This window comes from Chrysemys picta, chromosome 1, assembly GCF_011386835.1.
Source record: "Chrysemys picta bellii isolate R12L10 chromosome 1, ASM1138683v2, whole genome shotgun sequence".
Taxonomy (NCBI): domain Eukaryota; kingdom Metazoa; phylum Chordata; order Testudines; family Emydidae; genus Chrysemys; species Chrysemys picta.
In genome coordinates, this window is record NC_088791.1 from 292,035,324 (window position 1) to 292,056,071 (window position 20,748).

The window sequence follows — 20,748 nt, forward strand, 5'->3', positions numbered from 1 at the left end:
CAAAATTAATGAAAGTAAAAGACTCTGTCATGATCCAAGATCATGTTAACCATCAGATTAACTGAAAACTGAATGATGCTATTGTGGGAATATAGCAACATATTTAAAATAAGTTTATCCTATTATGGCACATATATCAATCAATCAATCCACGTAGGACTATATGCTACTCTTGACCTACAGCAGCATTCCCATGATGACAAAGGGAATTTTGTACATAAATCAAGGATGCGATGTGGACTATATGTAAACTAAACTTTTAACAGACAAGTTGTTACCGGCTTCACACTGATTAGTAACTCCCTCCACAAATATTCCAAAAGATATTTGAGTAGAAGTCCAAGACATAAAGCTGGTTTGCCATCCAAATCAACTGCTAAAGATTCGTGTTCTATGAATCCTTATAACCGGAAACCTGTACAGCATACGCAAGTTTACTTATAAAAAAGAAAAGTTTCTAAGGAAGAGAAAACTATAGTAAAAGTTTTCAGATACAGACTTTTAAAAAATGTGTCCACTCTCTGGAATTAAAACACCAGGTCATTTAATAATTATAGACAAGAGGAAGGAACTTTCATGTGGTGAGAGAAACACTAGAACTGTTTTTGACTCACTTTAGACGTTTCAGAGCATCAAATTAAAACTGCAATTTCTATCAGTGTCATCAAAAAATTGTGAACATGCTTAGAAAGTGAAGCCGCAATCAGAAAAAGGCAGCGTTGTCAGTTTTCATAATTTTAATGTATTTACAATGTAAAATAAATTACAGCCACAAAATTTATTACATTTTATAATATACCATAAGTAACGGTCACAAGTATCAATAATGATGTGATGCGCATTGGGACATATATCTATATATATAATGTAGTTAAATAAGGCAGGATTGATTCAATAAGAAAGGGCACTGATCAGCATAAGCACCAAAAAGAAAGCACAGAACTTTGCATGCTACAAGTCTTGCATTAGAACTGGTTTTAATTAGGGAAGGGCAAAGTTAGAAAGACTTTTTAAAATTAATTTTGAAACAATCTACCATGTAATATAAAAATTAGGAACACTTTGAATTACGCATCTATATTTCCTTTTAGAGCCAAATTTCCTTCATAGTTTACATTATCACCAATATGTTGTAATGGAATTATATTCCCCTTTCATGATTGATTGTTTTTGCATTTTGTCTTTTTTGACTTAAAAAAAAAGTTAAATATAAAGAAGGGAAAAGCAAGCAATATTTTTTCTATATCTCACGCAGTGAAGGTTCCCAGAAATGCATTCTCTGTGTTACTGCGTGTATACTCAGCACAGAATTTGTAGTTTCTTTTTTATTGCAATTACAAAAATATGATATTGCTCTTGCATATTTCAAAAAAAGGGAATACAAACTACATAGTACTGACTATTAATGAACAGCTATGATCTCATCCGTCCAATTCCTCATTATCTCCAGTGTAATTTACATCATACAATAATGGGGATCATTACAAAAATTACAAATATTTTACTGTACCTTCTGCTACAGCAACATCACAGACTAAGTTAACCTCATTCAAAGGCAGTGTCCAAAAAGCAAGTTCTTCTGTGAAACTGAGGGACCTTGCTTCATGCCGTTCCAGTGGAAATCCCTGAACATTTAAATATACTGGACCCTAAAAGAAAAATGATAACCATGAGGATTGGTATTTTATTTCAGTCACCAACCTTTATAAACGTTTATAAACGCTAGGAGTTTTCCTAAAGGTTTCTATTGCTTTTAACACTAAATGCCAGACCAAGCATTATAAACAAAAGAGGAAGGCTTATATTTGGGAAGGAACCAGATTGCTTTTTCTGTAAGCCCTCTGCATCCCACCTGGAGCCCTGAAGATCCTGCCACCGTTTTCCCCATAATATACAAGCCATGCTGTCGCCCTCCCTTGAGGCTACATATTTCAACTATTACATCCATCTAGTCATGGGGGACTGCATGGAACTTAATATGGAACCACGATCCTTAATCCCATGGAGGAGAGGTCACATTGCCTGGAGTGTTTTAGATCAATAATGAAAGACTGGCGCACAGTGCATTTGTGCAAGGAAACAATACTGAATTTCTTGATTATGAAAGCTTTAAAATATCAAACAACATTACACTAACAGTTTCCCCCCCATCACTCAAGTAATAATAAAGACAGGACAAGACATTGGGTTTGTAGAGGATGTGGATTAGGTTTAGGCTGGAGGCCAAATCAGACCAAAGGTTCAGATTCAGATTTGAGAGAGAGAAAATTTCAGAAGAATTCAGCTGCATGTGAAATGAAACTGGAAAACAGGCTCCTTCCCATTTTATATCTCATCCAGATGAGTTGTGATCTGGGGACTGAAACTGGACCTCCCCTTGTATCCTTGCCTGTTTCCGGGCTTCTCTAAAAATGGCATTGTCACCGTCATAGCAAGAACTCTGCAAGAGCTTTTGAACTCAACCTTGCAAAGTCCACCCCCCGCCACAGTACTCCTTTCAGTATATGGCCTGCATATGGAGGACTCACAAGATAGGACCCCACAGCAACTCAGCTGGCAGTGTGAATCACAACATAGTCTACTTTTTTAATCTGTACAGTTAACAGTATTTATTTCATTACAAAAATCAACTCAGATTCTTCTTTCTGCAGGAAATGAGTGACATCTTACATTTATTAAATCATAATCTGGGTGATGATTTAGTGCTGTAAAGAAAAAATGACTACTGGTAATCAATATTTTTAAGCATTAAAAAAGACACAAACCTTTATATTTAACTGATGAGTTTCTGTTGGACACAGTAGTTTCCGCCGTGCGTTCCCTGATTGATTGATTCTCCAGTAGCCCATAAATTTATGGTCTGGCAAGGGTAGCCTGTCAAACAACATATGAACAAAGAAACATTTATCCCTGTTAATTTGCAATGAATAAGGGATATGTCATTTAACCATGGAGTTTTTCTAAGAGGCTATTTTAAAGATTCTCTTGTTGAAAATGCTCCCTTGCTGAAACATTCAATTTTTTTTAAATAGCAAAAATTAAAATTTTCTGAAACACAAGTAATCTCGGATCTAAAAGACTATGCTCTGAAAAGCTTTAAAAGTCTGAATTGTCTGAGCTATGTAGCGAAGCATATTCAGTGCTCTCTTGATCAGCTTAACTCAATTCAAAGAGGATGCCAGAATGAGTGGGAGGAGCTCTTCTAAGTGATATGTTCCTCTAGGAAAACTGCATAATGAGTACAGTAAATGTTGCATCAGTTTATTGCTGCAAGAAGGAGCATTAATTGCTGTTGTATGTTCTCGGACATCCAGTGGATGGGTCACACAGTACAGACAATGACCATATGCTAATTGCCTATGCTGCCAAAACTAGGCTCTGTTTGCCAGAAGCTGGGAATGAGCGACAGGGGATGGATGACTTGATGATTCCCTGTTCTGTTCATTCCCTCTGGGGCACCTGGCATTGGCCACTGTCAGAAGCCAGGATATTGGGCTAGAATGAACCTTTGGTCTGACCCAGTATGGCCGTTCTTATGTATCTCAAGAAAGTGCAGAAGGATGGTCCTTCTGTATGTCCTGTTAAGGGTATCTATATGGCAGGTGTAGGGTTTCTCATGGATGCTTAGACTCCACTACTTTTCATGGTCACCTGCTCACAACACAACCCTTGCCAATCCTGCAGAAAAGACGGGGTTAATTTGCCTAAACTTGAATGATGTTCTTGACCTCATTTTTTTTCCATTTGTTTTTCATTCAGGAAGAGAACATGTGGGCCACTGTAAAAGATAATTTCTGTAATAACTGAAAATATTGGTATATGATAAAGTAATTTCACAGACTATAGTACACACATTTTTGTTCTTCCTCTACTCTCTCTCAAGTGATTTGCAACTAATAAAATTATTTAAAGTTTTGTTAATGCAGAATAATTACATTAAAACCAATGAACTGATATGCTAAGACACAGTATCAGAACATTTCCTTTTGATCTCTCTTATTTGGAACTAGTTGGCATGTAGCATGTATTTAATTTGCTTCTAGAGTAAGAAAATTGAGAGCGTGTGCAAGATATTTCTAAACACTATTTAAACCTCTTACGTTATTGCACAACTACAAAACTTGGCATGAGAATAGAAGACAACCCTCTCCCTCCTTCTAAAAATACATCTCTGAAGTCTATTTTAAGTAAGTTCTCCAAGACTGTTGTCTGTGCTTGATCTCTCGTGTTCTATTTGTCTGTGTCTGTTCCTACAATCAGAATTCTGTAAAAATAATAGGCTCTGTTAAATTAAAGGAGGTTTGTTTCTTTTAGATATTTTGGGCAGAGAGGGGGCCCAAATCAAAACCCTAGGTCTGAGCACCCCTCTAATCTCTCTCTATTCCAACTTTAGGAATGAATAATTATATTTGCTAATCTTTCTGAATAGCACAAGAAAAATAAATTAAAATATTCTAATAATTGTTCTGCCCATGTACCTCAATCAAACTGGAAGGGCCACCTTTTGGGGTGAGAGAGTAGTTCAATCTCCATACCGATTCAGTCCTCGGTCCATTTGCTGAGCCTCTCAATAAAGTTGCCAACAATAGGTTTTGTGATATTGAATTAGGAAATGGATTGAAACCACCAAAGCATTTCACATAGGTCAATGTTCAGCCATAAAATGGTAATGACTTTTGGTGATGCAATCTGGGCTGAATTTAAACTAGCTTGACAGGCGTTTTCCATTACGTTTAATTCCCTAGTTAACCAGCTCGGAGAAGACAGTTTTTATGACCCTACACCTATTTACAACATCAGTCAATACCAGGGTATGAGAACTATATTTCTTGTAATTGCTTCCTATCTTCAATTTCCCCTTGTTTAATTATTTGCAGTGTGAGGTCTGTTTTTAACATTGACTGGAAAAGATTAATATTTTTGAATGAATCTGTTCACAGTGTCTCAACCTTTTTCATCTGTTTCCTAACCAGTCTGGCCAGTTTTCTCCCACATCAGGAGTCAATATTAAGTCAGACCCAAAAGAAATGCAAGTATAACACAGTTCAGGTTATGACATCCAATCCAATCATTAACAGTTATTTAGGGTATACTCTTTAATGCAATATAACCCGAAGATAGATGCATTTATGCATAGAGGAGTATAGAGTCAGTTACTAGAATGACATGTTGGTTTTATTGATGAAAATAAATTTCACACTAAGAGTTTTGTTTTGGATTTCAAAATGATTTTCTGGCCAAGCCTGAGTTTGATCCATTTGGGGGGGGGGTGGTTATGAAGGAAGTACATGAATTTAAATTTCTCTGTGGGAACAGTAGCATCAACTTCACAAGGACTTAGATTTTAGTTTTGAACTCCTTACACATAACTCTCACGTGTAGTGCACTATAGATGGATGAACCTACTAATAATTATGACTATTTATGAAATTTTACAATTTTCTTCAGTCTTTGGAAAAGCTACATGCTCCTTTTGAGAGGCAATTAGAACTTATCAATTGAGAGATATACTAGACCCATTTGAAATTGGGTCATGTCCTGAAGAAAATGTCAAAGATTAGAGCCTTTGTTTTAAATCTGAGATGTAGACAATTCATGAAAATATTATGAGTTTATAAATCCTCTATTAATAACAGGGTTAAAAAAAGAACTAGATAAATTCATGGAGGATAGGTCCATCAATAGCTATTAGCCAGGACGGGCAGGGATGCAAAATCATGCTTTGAAGTGTCCCTAGTCTCTGTTTGCCAGAAGCTGGGAATGGGCGACAGGGGATGGATCACTTGATGATTACCTGTTCTGTTCATTCCCTCTGGGGCACCTGGCATTGCCTACTGTCAGAAGACAGGATACTGGGCTAGATGGACAATTGCACTGATCCAGTATGGCCATTCTGATCACTGAGTCACTGGCAAAGGTGTGAGAGGTAGTGGGAACTTGTGAGTTTAAGATGTAGAAAGAAAGTTCTACACAAACTCTTTCATTCTCTGGAATGATAATCTACAGTATCAAACAAGAACTCTTATTCACACTCTTCATCAAAAGCTAAAGCTTGTTTGTTTTTATGTCTCTAGAGACCCCTAATGTGACATCATATGGAAGAAGGACCAACACCTAACAGTCAATTCCACTGAATTATTTCCATGTCAGTTCTTTGATTGACAATCAACCTGTCAGATCCTTTAGATCCATTTTGTTTAAATTGTTACTTTTTGACTATTTTACCCTGAGGGCTCTAGATCCAGGATTCACTACTGAGTATGAGGCGGTTATGTAAGTAATGTCTTTGTAAAGAGGAGGAGATTGGCCCAAAACCTTTAGTCAACATGGTGATTCTACACAAAATTGTTATTTAGTTTGATTTTCTTCATGTACAGCAGTCTAATGGGAGAATTTGTCAGAAAATAATTATCTAGAGGCAAAATATAAATGGAATTTTTGAGTCCACTAAAAATGAAGAGACTAAGTTTATAGCAATCAAGTTACTTGTAATTTGTGTTTTCTGAAGGTAGCTATCAGAACTGATATATACTTTTTATAACTGATCTATACCTTTTATAACTCAGGCAGGAGTTATAAAAGGCGACTAACAAATTGGGGATCTCGCAGTCTTGTGAATCAAAGGTGGGATGGAATGTTTCATAACACGAGAACTAGGGGTCACCAACTGAAAGTACCGGTACTAGACAGCGGGCTTAAAACAAAAGGAAGTATTTCTTCACACAGTGCACAGTCAACCTGTGGAACTCTTTGCCAGAGGATGTTGTGAAGGCCAAGACTGTAACAGGGTTAAAAAAAGAACTAGATAAATTCATTGAGGATAGTTCCATCAATGGCTATTAGCCATGATGAGGAGGGATGATACTCCTAGCCTGTTTGCGCCAGAAACTGGGAATGGGCAACAGGGGATAGATCACTTGATGATTACCTGTTCTGTTCATTCCCTCTGAGGCATCTGGCATTGGCCACTGTCAGAGGACAGTATACTGGGCCAGATGGACCTTTGGTCTGACCCAGTATGGCCATTCTTATGTTCTTTGCTAACCAGATCATGGCACTTCAAACAAACAACTTTTGATTAAAGTCTTATTTGTATCATTTAAGATTTCAGTTTAACGACCTTCCTATTTCTTATCCGTGAGACACAAAGGAAAAAAAAGAGACATTAAAAAATTCAAGCAGCTTGAAGTTGCCCTTGCCTCCAACTTGATGAATGAAGACTAAAAATTAAATGGTTCTTCCCATATTTCCTTTCTCCCCCTTCCCCTTATGGGAACAGCCTGACCAGTCACTCAACAGAGAAGAATAGGGCTTGAAGGAAGTCACTGTCACCCTGTCTCTCCATACAGTCCCCGTTGCACAGTCCTACCCAGCTCTTTACGTTTTCACTACCACAGATCAGCTCAGTGATACACAAAGCAGGGAGGGAACTGCTGAGGAATGGATCACAATAACAAGACAATTTTACAGAAGCAGCAACTGAAGATCCACTCACCAATAGCAGGAGAGGGAAGGAATGGGGAACAAGGTATGCAGTAAAGAAGAAAAAGGAAGATGTGCAAGATATCCTCACACCAGCTGTTTGTTTGTTTTAAATTATTTCAGGACCAAATTCAGAGGGCTCTCTTTATTCAGTCCTATTTCATGTAAACACCACAGAGCTCAATGTAGTAATTTCCTAGAGTTAGAACAGACAACAGAGTACTTTCTGGCAGGGTGGGGCTTAAATATTACATGTATGATATTTAAATTCCTGCAAACTGCTTTCCCCCAATTTTAGGTGTAATAACACACTCCATGGTGTGCACAAGTAGTGAATGTGAACGGAGGCACTCTACTGCTGCATGGGCCTCAGCAAACCTAAGGTGTGTGGAGATCTGATGCACAGTGCACAACCTGATGTGTGTTATTTCATACACAGCCTCCAGCTGCATCAGAGATCAATCAAAAGGAAAAATAATAGATAAAAATAATAGCTTTCCAGTGTGCTTGGGTGAGTGGGGACCAATTCTAATCACTACCTTCCAAGAACAGGATAGGTAGGTAAGTCATCTTGTCTTTATAAACATCAATTCTACAACACTAAGCTTATCAAAAGATATTGTAAAATTCATAAAGATACCCTGACTTAAATAGAGGGGAGCAGAGAGAACGGAGTTATACGCTCCCACTCCTTACTTGACAGGCAATACCAAAAAAACCTCAGCTAACTCACAGGATCCTGGGAGCCAGGACATGCCCATAATCTATTATCTGGCCACAGATTAACCTCTCAGAGATATTTTCAAACCAGCTCAATTAGAAAAAGGTTCAGATGATTTTAAAATGGGAATGGGCAATGTATTTTCTGGCTTGGAAAATTGGAAATCTAGAGAAGATGGGATAAAATAATGAATGGCTTAAAGAAGCTCAATTGGATGTTCCTAGTTAATATTTCCAAAATAGCATGGGGAAATTAAAAAGGCAAAAACAGAAAATGTACAAAAAATAACTTTTCAAAGTAACACATGACACTCATGTCTACTGTTCTACTGTTATCAGACAAGATCTCAAAGTACAGAGAGTCCTATTACTCAGTACTTGGACAGGAGCAAGCTCCAAAGAACAAATATGCTACAAGATGTGATGCTGGTGACTCGGTAAGTAGCCTCTGTGTCAGTCATGAACAAATGTCTAGAATGGTGAACAAATGTCCAGAACAGTTAAAGACCTCACAGCATTTGTGAATTTAGTAGTGTTAAGCTGGTGTCCTGGCCAAATTCCATCTCAGGTCTTATGTTTTCCTGGCAGTTTCAATTAACTATGATAGTTTCCTTCGCTTCTTGTCCTGAACAACTGCTGCAGAAGTGATTGACTCTCAGTGGCATGTGAAGTGATCTTTTATATATAACTATTTAACAAGGATATTGTAAACTGATTAGTTAATGTTTGTGAAAGTATACTGAGATCAAGTATCAGGGGGTAGCCGTGTTAGTCTGTATCTACAAAAACAACAAGGAGTCTGGTGCATCCGAAGAAGTGAGGTTTTTACTCACGAAAGCTTATGCCCAAATAAATCTGTTAGTCTTTAAGGTGCCACCAGACTCCTTGTTGTTTTTACTGAGATCACTGAATTAAGGGCTATTAAGAAACACAAAGTATATTATCGAGGAAAATAGCTTAGTACATTTTAAAAATATAAGATATATGTGAATGAAAAAAACATCTGCAGTTAAATTAGCTAAGAAAAATATTGTATGGGCAACTGATAATCAACTGGAGAATCACACTGAATTTTCCCCATCTTACAGAATTGTTTAGTTAGATGCATTTCCTCAAAAGTATCTGTGATTACCTAGTCAGCCTCTCTTGTGGAGAAATGGCTTTTGGAGGTTTATAATTTTGTTTGCTGTCCTCTGAACACAACTGATTTCTTTGAGGGCTCTTGGTTCTTTTAAGCTTGACAACCTGCTACAAAATCTCATGCCAAAGCCTGAAACCATGGAGCATGGATCTATTATAATTCATTTACCTTTGGAGACATTGAGTGAGATTCTGTAGGCTACACTGATCCCTTCCATAAAAGAACTCATATTGCAGGAATCCCTTTTTACTGGCCATTAATGATCTCCTAACCCTTTTCACAAGAATAGGCCTATTCATTCTAGAGTCCAAGCAAAAATTCCAGAATGGACAACTACATTCTGCCCACCTAAATTCATCCTGAAGTTTAACTGGATACAGTCTTCTTCTGTGTTTCTTGTCCTAAACTGCTGTGTAATAGCCCTGTGTGTTGTTCGTGTGCCTAGCATGCTTTTGTTCCTACATAGATAAATAACAGCTATCACATTCCACTCTGGTTCAGTGGTAGATTAAATAATTCCTGCTTGTAGATGTCTTTTGGATAAAGTGATATGGAACAAATACAAAAATTCACCTCTGCTAAATATGAAAAGCTCAGTATATTAAAATAAAATAAAATAAAATATTCACAAACTGTTGTATCAAATATATTAACATATGCAGTAGAATTCCTGTACCAGTGAACCAATGCATCAACAGGTTTCAGAGTGGTAGCCGTGTTAGTCAGTATCAGCAAAAACAACGAGGAGTCCTTGTGGCACCTTAGAGATTAACAAATTTATTTGGGCATAAGCTTTCGTGGGCTAAAACCCACTTAATCAGATGCATGGAGTGAAAAATACAGTAAGCAGTATATATATACAGCATATGAAAAGATAGGAGTTGCCTTACCAAGTGTGTGTGGGCGGGTCAGTGCTTAATTTAATTGGCCTCATTAGCATAAAGCCAATAAAAACAATTGGCCTCGTAAGACCATAGCCAATAAAAACAAACCGTTCATTTATTTTTCTAAAATCCTTATTTAAATTAAATAAAATGCCAACTTATCAAATATAAACTATCATTCTAACTCAAACCCACTTTATAGTCCTTCAAACAGAATTCAGCAACTGATTTTTAGTACGTAAATTATGGAGATTGTGGCACCAGTTTTAGGGGTATATTGTCATCTTGATGCATATGGTAGTTACTCAGGCATTGAGTTCCTCAGACACGTGATTCCTCAGACATCCAGAGGAAAAATTATGCCATAGTCATTAGACTGCCTGTCTTCTTCAAAACATCTATGTAGGTTGCTAGGCATGCTTATAGTGGTGCTCCTGCAGGAGAAATCTACACACTGACAACTGATAAAGACATTTTGTCAGTGGAGTCAATTCAGCTGCTTCTAAGCAAACATAAAAGTAGTATAATCCTATGTGAAACTGAATTTTCCATAACCCATCCTTTGCTTTATTATAAAAGGGAAATATTTGTTTCTCCATAAACAGTTACTTGACTGGTTTAACGGTTTGTTTTTTCTGAGATTCCTTAAAAGATATATTAGATTTTTCAAAACATCTCAGAGGAAGTTAAAAAAAATAAAAATAAAAACGTATGTAATTATGTTTATTTATCAAATAACATATTATCAGACGGAAGAAAAAGACAGGCATCCATGTGAAGTGCAAAGTATGAGCTAAATCAGCTGTGATTTTACAATTTAGGTTTTTATTTTAAAAATGGCGATTTTTTTCTGATCTCTCAAATAATACATAGTATAACAAGTTCAATGGCCATGATTATTAAACAATAATGGGGATCTGGATATAAGCAAATTTTAAAATCCTTCTTGTTGCCTGCCTAAGTGCTCTGACATGCTATGATGATGTATTTTTATAGAGCTAAGGATTAAGGACCATTTCTTGCTCCCATTGAAGACAAAGGGATTTGTTTTGCTTCTGAGTTTAATGGCAAATAGGAAAAGATCTGTAGTAATTCAATAAAAAAAAAACACAGACGGAGAAAGAAACAAATATTTCCCTTTATTTGTTTGTATCTGTTTTTCATACTATTAACATTTACATGGACATTAAATAGAGATGAAAAATTAGTAATTTATAACTACTAAATGTATAACTACTAAATAAAAATATAATTGTCCATTATTGCAGAAAATAAAACTTCAACCATAAGAGTATTTAGCTTCAAGTATCCTAGGTTGTTGTTAATCAATTAGCAGCAAAATAAAAGAAAGAGAAAAATGGCTGACACAGATAAGTGTTCTTAATATACATTAGGTTAGCCTTACTCCTTGGCCAGCTGTATACTGGTAGGTTTTGCTCCAATCGGTATCCCATGTTTGTGCAAAGTGCTGATCAAAGTGTCACGCATTTCATTGTTGTAGGAGTCAAAGTCAAACACATTTCGAACCACATTTGCAAGTCCTTCAGTTGGAAATTTCTGCACAGAAACAAAACCCCAACATGTATCATATTACACACATCTAAGTTATTGCATGTAGTAAAATATTTTATATTGTAGTTAGTCTGTATTGTTAAACCGCTAAAGCCAGTTGAAAGAGAAATGTTATGCTTATTTGTCATGAAGCAATAAAACAAATGGTATATTTATTTCCTGGAAAGACAACTTCTGTTTAAATTAAACAAAACAAAACATCTGATTCCTACATCTAAATACTGAGCTCTAGTAGTCATCTTCATAGAGTTGCTAGATAGAATACAACAGAAACAACTAACAATATGCATGCTAAACTTCACTGCCTTATTGCTTTGCTTTTTGTTGCATCTCTCATGCTTTCTTTATATATTATCTATTTAGATTGTATGATCTTTGAGGCAGGGACCTTATCTTCTTACATGTTTGTAAAATGCTTAGCAAACTATTGGAAACTTATAAAGTACATACTTTAAAAAATAAAAGAATTAATAATAAAGTTAATTTAGGGTGGGAGGTGCAAAAGTTTTCAGTGCTGGCCTATTACAGCTCCCACTGAAATTGGTGGAACTGAGGCATGTCAGCATTGAACACTTTTTGAAAATCCCATTGTTGGCTGTTCTGGGTGCTGTCTCTCTAGGGGTCCCAGCTTTCTCCTAAGTGGTCCCTTTCAATCTGACCAGTCCATGAATTCTTAACTTAAACTGGGCTTGCAGTTTTCTTTTGTCTCCTTATCAGTTCCTTAGAGGCAGCCTGGCATGGGGCTGTTGCCCCCTCTGCTATCCCAGACCTTTCTGCCTCCCTTTTCCCTCTCTGTTCTCCCTCCTTTATAGCTGGGCTTGTTTTCTTTATCGGTCACAGATTCAGGTGCATACCTTCACGACTGGCAATTCTGGCAGGGGTGCGAGCAGCCTGATAGCCTGTCAGCAGGGATGACTCTCCTCTCCCTTTTGTCTATGCTCAGTATGGGGTTTGTAAACCCCATCTCACCCATCCTTAAGTGACCATGGCCCCATTCCTACAAACACGTATGCACATGTTTAACCTTACCACCATTGTGAGACTACTCATAGTAGTCAAGTTAAGCACATACATAAGTGTTTTCAGGGACAAAAAATTCCCAAGGGACATATTGTGAACCCATCAGTCTTATTTGGTAGCAATTACCCGCATAAGAGTCCCAATTGTGCAAGTAACTGCAGACCAGTGGAATAAGGGGTTCACAGTCTGGCCCCAAATGACTGCCATAGCCACATTACTAGTGCAGATCATATTTTAGTAACTGTAGAAATCTGGGAGATAATTTTAAAACAAATGTTTAAACAAATTTTTAAAAAAGATTCAAACTAAGTATGTACAAATATTAGAATAACCCCCCACACCAAAAATTCTCATTACTGTTTTGGTCAGTCGTCCCAATCATCATCTTACTCAAAATCCAGGCATTCAATGCTTTCCCATGCTTCCTGAAATGTCTAGTTTCTAAAATAACATGCAGATTATGCATACAATATCTAAACCCAACTATATATTATGGTAGATGAGGATGTCGTTAGTTGCAGAGGTATCGGTAGCTGTATATCATTTCATTCTTTGGGCTTTTCTACCTGGTCATCTAGTGCGTGGCAAGCCACGGTGTGAAAATACAGCACATTGGCACACCACACACTAACCGACTGTGTGAACCCTGCTATTGTATGCTAAAAGTTCCATAGCGCACTTTGACATACCCCTGTCTGAAACAGTGGTACATCAAAGCACACGATGGAATTTTTACTGAATGGTAGCAGGGTCCACATGATCAGTCAGTGCATGAAAAGTTAGTGCACTCTACGTTCACACCCTGGCTTGCTTGCTGCGCACTAAATCGCCGTATAGACAAGCACTTTCATGTGTGTACCACAGAATACTACAGCACTCATATATATAATACACCTCTACCCCAATATAATGTCCTCGGGAATCAAAAAATCTTATCGCGTTATAGGTGAAACCGCGTTATATCGAACTTGCTTTGATCCGCCAGAGTGCGCAGCCCAGCCCCCCCGGAGCACTGCTTTACTGTGTTATATTCGAATTCATGTTATATCGGGTCACATTATATCGGGGAAGAGGTGTACATACACAGGAATATGTCCTACAAATTTTGCATATCTGGAGTCTATAGAAAAGGTTGCATTATTACTTAGCTAATTATTTGCTTAGCAAAATATGTAATTGTGGGATTGTATAAGTCATTCTCTAGCTGCCCCCAACGCATTTAATGTGGCTATTCCTTACTGAATAAAATATAAAAAAGTCCTCTGATAAATATTCTAAGTTAAGTTGGTTGCAACATTTTAGATAGAATCCCTGTTGAAAAAGTTAATTGACATTTCTGAACTACTAAACTCCTTTATACAAGTAAGACTTATAGCACTAAATAATTTCACTATCCTGGAATCAAAATAAATATATTGCACAGAAAATAATCTATGCATTTATCATGATGTATATCAGGCAGATCCAATGCACACACTATCCAAAATTAAAGCACAAATATCTATTTATATTGTTACTACTTAGCACATAAAACCATCCTGCCTGCAACAAAATTATACTTGGACAACTTCTATATTCTGCAAGATATATTTAATAGATACTATAGGAAATAGAACTTATCAGTACTTGTATATACTGTAAATGTAACTGAAAAACATGGTGTAATATATCTTGAACTTTAGAATTTCTGCAAAAGTAAAGCAAATTATCATGTAATTAACAGTACAGAGAGTGAGTATATTTTGAATAATAAAACAGTAATAATGATGAATAGTTATGGCTATATAGCATTTCTTAGTAATAACTCACATTCTTCCCCTCTATTACAAAGTGTAACCAACAAGCTTTCACCAATTTAATTAGTAACTTTCAGTATTTTAATACGCTAGAGGATAATGATTAGCCTCACTTGCTCTACATTTATTGTTTCATGCAGCTTACAGAGGAAACTGCAAAAGCTTTAATAAATTGACTCAAATGTTATCCAGTCACCCAATAGTCTCTTTATCCTCTTTTGAACTATTTTGTTTCTTCTGACATACATCCCTCACGTCACTGAAAGTGATATCTCTGTGCTTCCTGTACCAATATTATATTATATGAACTTTATTTCTTTAGAGGCAGATGATCATCACTTTCACAAAAACTGTTCTGAACTAGAGAACTTGTTAATAGGTTCGTCACTTTACATTTTAAAAAATTGAGCTCTATTGTTTCAAAAGGTACAAATTCAGCAAATTTTTACTATCTGGCTAGAAAACTTTTTATCAAAAAATGGAACCGACAGTTTACTTGAAGCACAAAATTTGTCTGTCGTTAAAAATCATTTACTTGATATTGATTTTTAAAACCAGATTAGCAGACAAAATATTGATTCCCCATCAGTACATCCAGTTCTCATTCACTGAGTCTTTCCATTATAAGTAACACTTCTATGAGTGTCTTGGAGTACTTTAATATTTTACTCCTAGATTTCTGGTTATTTTTGAAAACAAAAACAGTTTTTGCTTTTAGCAGCTTCACACTGGATATATTTTATGCTTAAAGTCATTACATAGTATGGCTGAAAAAAAAAGTACTTTATGTGAATCTAAGCTTATGTGAAATGTGAATACAGGTACTATTGCAATCTACTTTAAACTACTCCCATGGCCATTCCCAAAAATAAAGAAGATTAGATGGATTTTCTGTTCACAACAGCATATACATTCCATGTAGCTTGACATCTTACCAAATACTTTGCTAAAACTACTTTTTTGAAGAAACAGCAAGCACAGAAGCAACCTATTAACACTGTATTCTATTATTCAATCTAAAACATTTTACTGAAATGATTTTCTCAGCATGAGTTTTCTCAGAGATGCTGAACTGTTATTGGAACACAGCTTAACAGTTTTCCTCAATTCTGCAATCCCTGGATTATGACTGGTTGTGGGTGATTTATTTTCATAATCTCTGTGTGTTTATGTCTCCATAATGACAGAGTATGCATATCACTGTACTTTGATTGGCTGACAGTCAGAATGCAGAGATTTGAATAATCACTTGTACTATTACTTCTGATTCATACACTCAACATTTTCAGGTTTTCTGCCAAAAACAAAGATATTGCCTTAGCTTCTAACCCGGGGTGGGCAAACTGCCTGGCCCCTGAGCTCTTGGCCCGGGAGGCTCCTCCCCGGCCCTCCCCTGCTATCTCCCCGCCCCCCACAGCCTCAGCTTGCTCGCCCTGCTGCCGGTGCAGTGCTCTGGGCGGCGGGGCTGTGAGCTCCTGCGGCAGCGCAACTGCAGAGCCCGGTGCTCTGTGCTCCGTGGTGGTGGTGGCGACATGGTCCGGCTCCAGCCGGGCAGTGCAGCTGTAGCACCGCCAGCCATCGGTGCTCCAGGCAGCGTGGTAAGGGGACACGGAGCGGGGCAGTGGGTTGGAGAGAGGGCAGGGGAGTTCAGGGTGGTGGTCAGGGGGCGGGGCTGTGGTTAGGGGTTGGGGCAGTCGGAGGGAGAATAGGGGGTTAAATGGGGGCAGGGATCCCCGGGGGGCAGTCAGGAAGGAGGGGGGATTGGATGGGGCGGCAGGGGGCAGTCAGGGGAAGAGGTCCCGGGGGCAGTCAGGTGACAGGGAGAAGGGGTGGATGGATGGGACAGAGGTCCGGGGGGGGGGGGGGCTGTCAGTAATGAGAGGAGGGGTTGGATGGGGCGGCAGGAATCCGGGGGCAGTCAGGGGACAGGGAGCGGGGGTGTGTGGATGGGGCAGGGGGCATCAGGGAACAGGAGTTGGGTGGGGCAGGAGTCCCAGGGGAGGGAGGGGCGCGGCAGATAGGAGGTGGGAGCCCGGCCATGACCCCCTCCCCTAACCGGCCCTCCACACAATTTCTGAAATCCGATGAGGCCCTCAGACCAAAAACCTTGCCCGACCCTGTTCTAACCCCTTTCTGCAGAAGCAAAAAAAAATTCCAAAATTACATGAAAGAAAACAAAAACATGAGTACAAAGAAAGTGAGGCTGTGTAACTGCTGTAAAGGAAATTGTTTAACCATATGACTAAATTACCTCTTTCCTTCCTACAGGCCAGCATTGTTCATTGACTCATTTCCCTCCTTCCTTTCCTCCTCACCCTTCCCTCCCTGAAGGCTGGCAAGGTCCTTACTCCAGAATAACTATTATATATTTTTTATTATATTTTTGTTTACACTAATTGTTTACATTAGGTTAATCCCACCCCCTTCTTTACTGGTCAGTTTTGAAACACAATTTACTGTAACCTGCCGGCCCTCTGCTAAGCAGTAGCAAATGTCAGCGCCTTGGAGATCGGTTTGCATTGAAGGAGAACTCAGTGATGCAATCTGCATATTTACTCAGTGCAGCTTGTTTATTTACACTACATACATTAGTCTTTCTACCAAAGCGGGCACAAAAGGCACACAGGCATCTTTCGGAAATCTCAGCCCACACACCAATACCCTGTTCCCAGAAAGTAACTCTGCACTAATTGACTTCAGTGAGGGAAACTGAGGAAGAGAACCAACTCTCATACTGTTTGCCACAGCTTTCCCCAAACAACCTCTATCAGAAAACTAACAAAGCAGTGTTTTTTCAAATATTGTACACTTCTTGTGGACTACGAAAAATAACTTATAAGGTGGTGTAACATCGTCATTTGGGGACATCTGACATTACAACATATATTCTAATTACAGATTATTTGGGGGGTATGGCATTAGGAAGGAAGAACCAAAAAGGTAGTTTTAATTCTAAACAAATCTGCCTTTCAGCAGTTTGGCAGTTTTTTCTCTTTCATTTAAATCTGATTATTTGTTTTAATTTATTAATATTATTAATACCATAATACTCATTTCTATCAATCTGATAAATCACTATGACCTGGCCAATAAAGTATTCCCCTTTCTTATTTGGTGGGAACACCTCAGCTTTCAGACCTGTAGCTCATTCAGCCCAGGATAGTTATTACTTCATAAACATTCAAATGATCAGTGTTGTTATGCTGTACTGATATTACGGTAGCACCCCAAGCACATCTGCATTCAAGAACTATTGTCTTAGGCACAACTAAAACTGCAGAATGACAAAGTCCCTGCTCCAGAAATCTAGAATTACTAGGAATAAGTATCATTGTAATTAAAAAAAAAAAACTATACTATTTCTCAGTCGTACCATCTTAGTGCCACACACACAAATTTGACACCCCTCCCCCTCTGAACCCACCACCATGCAGCCCCATTGTGCTGTATGAACATACAGGTAGCAATGGTACTTTTGGTAAAGAACTTACAATAAGAGATATTATATTAAAATAATTATTACAACAATATTTGTAAGAAATATAAATTTAACACTAAGATCTTAAATCTAAGAAATAGCACTATAATAATTAAATTACCTACATCACAGATTATAAATAGTAGAAAATACAAACATTCCGTATTCAAATAAGCAGCAAATATTCTTCAAGTTATAAAGCTATTCTTCTATTAGCACAAATCAAAACCTAACTTTAACCTTTTAACTTTATTATTTAATCAGAATTCAGGATATTGCACTTTGACTGTGTGAGGCAATCAAGGTACATGAGCAACTATTTGCCAAGGACATATTCATGTACAATTTTGACAATACAATACGATTTTTGATCTATTATTCTTAAGCAACAGTGTTCAATTTCCCATAAAGGCAATGTAAATCAAAAACGAAACAGCAGGCAAAAGTGTAAATTATTAAGTTATGTTATTCTTATAAAAGCGCAGGGAATTCTATCAGAAAGACCAATATCAACAATGCATAATAGGTTCACTTTCTCTCTCACACACACAAAGAACATAATGAAAGATAAAAATGTACTGTATGCATTGTACACACTTATGAATAAATGTTCACAAAGATCTAATTACCAACATACATATAAGACCCCTATCACCGTGCTATCTGAGCATCTAGATATTGTTACCCTTTCTAAAAGCAGTTATTGGACAAATCCTTCCATCCACAAATTTGATTTATTACTTATTTAAAAAAAAATCTTTATCTACAACACTTGAAGGTTTTTCAAAGAGTATATTGCATTACTGTTCATTTAATTTATTGCATTCTTTTGAATTCAAGATAATGCATATTGTACCTGTAAATGTTTTACTATATTTACAACTTCTCTGGTTGAATAAGGATAGTTAATAATTCCTTGGTCAGCCAAGCTCCTCAGTTCTCCAAAAGCAGCCACCAGTTTCTGAAGGATTGGCTCAGGAACATCTGGTCCATACTGTCTAAGCATGGCCAGTTCCGACTGTGGTTTGGGATTATCAACTGCATGGCAGCTAAAAATGTCACCTAAAATAAAAAAATATATATAGCATGCATTTAAGCCTTAATAAAAAGACAGTGTACTAATAATACTTAGATCTTAGTATCCACCTAGTATAGTTGAAAAACCCTGAAAGCCTTCAGAAAGTACTGAGGACCAACCCATTGAAAAATCAGGCCACTTGAAGTCATCTCATGCTGGTCACACAAAAACCAGGCATCCAAAAATCACTAGTCACCTCTGAAAATACAAAATTCTTAAGTCACTCTTCCTGAATAAAGAGACTGAAGGCTGAATTAGAAATGCCTGAAGGCAAGGTTGCCCCCCCCCCCCCCCCCCGCCACCAAAAAAGATGGAACAGGAACCTCTGACCCGTCACTGTAGTTCCCTGGAAAGGAGAACTTCTTCATGAAGTCCTGCTCTAAGGACACTGCAGATAAGTGCTGTCTCCACAAATGCCTGTTTAGACCATAGGAGGTAGCTTTGCAAAACTTGTCCGCTACCACCTCCTCTCAGTCAAGGTGGTGGACCGGACAGTAAATTTCAGTACACAGATAATTTCTGAAGGCCTATGGAAACCAAACCTGATCCATTTGGCCATTGCATAACTTAACATCTGAAAGTCTTCCCTTGAACTCTTGAAGAGAACAGGAAAAAGGGGGATTTATTTCTCTGCTTCTATCTAACTGCACCTTGAACATGCTTCTGAAGTCAAAGAGACAAGGTGTTTTCCATTCCTGGTTCAGAACTGGGAAAATCATAAGGGAAGTGTATCTTGCCTAGGTGAAAAGGAGGCAAAATGTTGGCAAAAACTAGGACATGTGTAAGGGACCAACTTGTTACTATGAAGAACCAATACACACAGTTGTGGGAAAGTATGGAGAGCTTTACCACTGTCTTGGCTAATGAGATCAATAGCCAGAAACCAACTTCAAGAAGAAGCAGCACAAATTGTCTGCCTGAAGAAGTGTCACAGGGTGTCTGGCCCCTGGAAATGAAGGAAGTTCAGCTCCCCTGTGCTAGAACAGATGTTCCCAGTTGGACCAATTATGAGAGCGGAGCACCCCAGGGCTATAATGAGCCAGGCTCTCAGTATGGAAGGGGGATTGCTCAGGGAGCAGAAGCAGGCACAGGCAGTGGGAACCTATTGGAGGGAAAAAGAGCCTCCAAGAAGAAAGCCTTAGGAGGTGCTCTGTTAAAGGAGTACAGGAGAATCCTGCCATAGGCCTTGAAGCAGGAGAGACTGAAAGACAAAGGGGAATGCCCCCAGGAAGTTGCAGTTCTTGAGCACACCATGAGCTGTTTTGTTCTTTTTGCTTATATTTGGAAAATAAAAGTGTCGATTCTTCGTGGGCTGGGGACACAATACAGTCTTACAGGATGCTTGAACAGAAGATCACAAAACCTGAGGAGGATCACTTTTATAACTCACTCAAGGCATCAGGGAGCTAAATGAATAGTGGAGAAAGATCAATACTTTCAGGAGTGCTCTGATTCAAACCTAAGAGGCTTAGAGCATCTGGATGTAGGGTCATTACTAGGCCCTGCTGAAGATGACCTTGACATGAAAGCAGAGGGGTTTTGACCCCTGGAAATAGCATTAAAAGGTAGAACTAAGC

At 38.0% G+C, this 20,748-nt stretch overlaps 1 protein-coding gene across 3 annotated transcripts in view; it reads right to left on the reverse strand.

Moving 5' to 3' along the window:
- The window catches only part of VWA8 (von Willebrand factor A domain containing 8), a 300,653-nt gene that overhangs the window by 87,580 nt on the left and 192,325 nt on the right, over positions 1-20,748 (reverse strand). For all 3 annotated transcript variants that reach the window (XM_065581171.1, XM_005301483.4, XM_065581170.1), the window contains exons 25-28: positions 18,950-19,155; positions 11,633-11,784; positions 2,766-2,874; positions 1,511-1,649 (exon numbers count right to left, since the gene is read on the reverse strand). In XM_065581171.1, the coding sequence (XP_065437243.1) occupies positions 1,511-1,649; positions 2,766-2,874; positions 11,633-11,784; positions 18,950-19,155 (606 nt within the window). The remainder of the gene's footprint in view (positions 1-1,510; positions 1,650-2,765; positions 2,875-11,632; positions 11,785-18,949; positions 19,156-20,748) is intronic.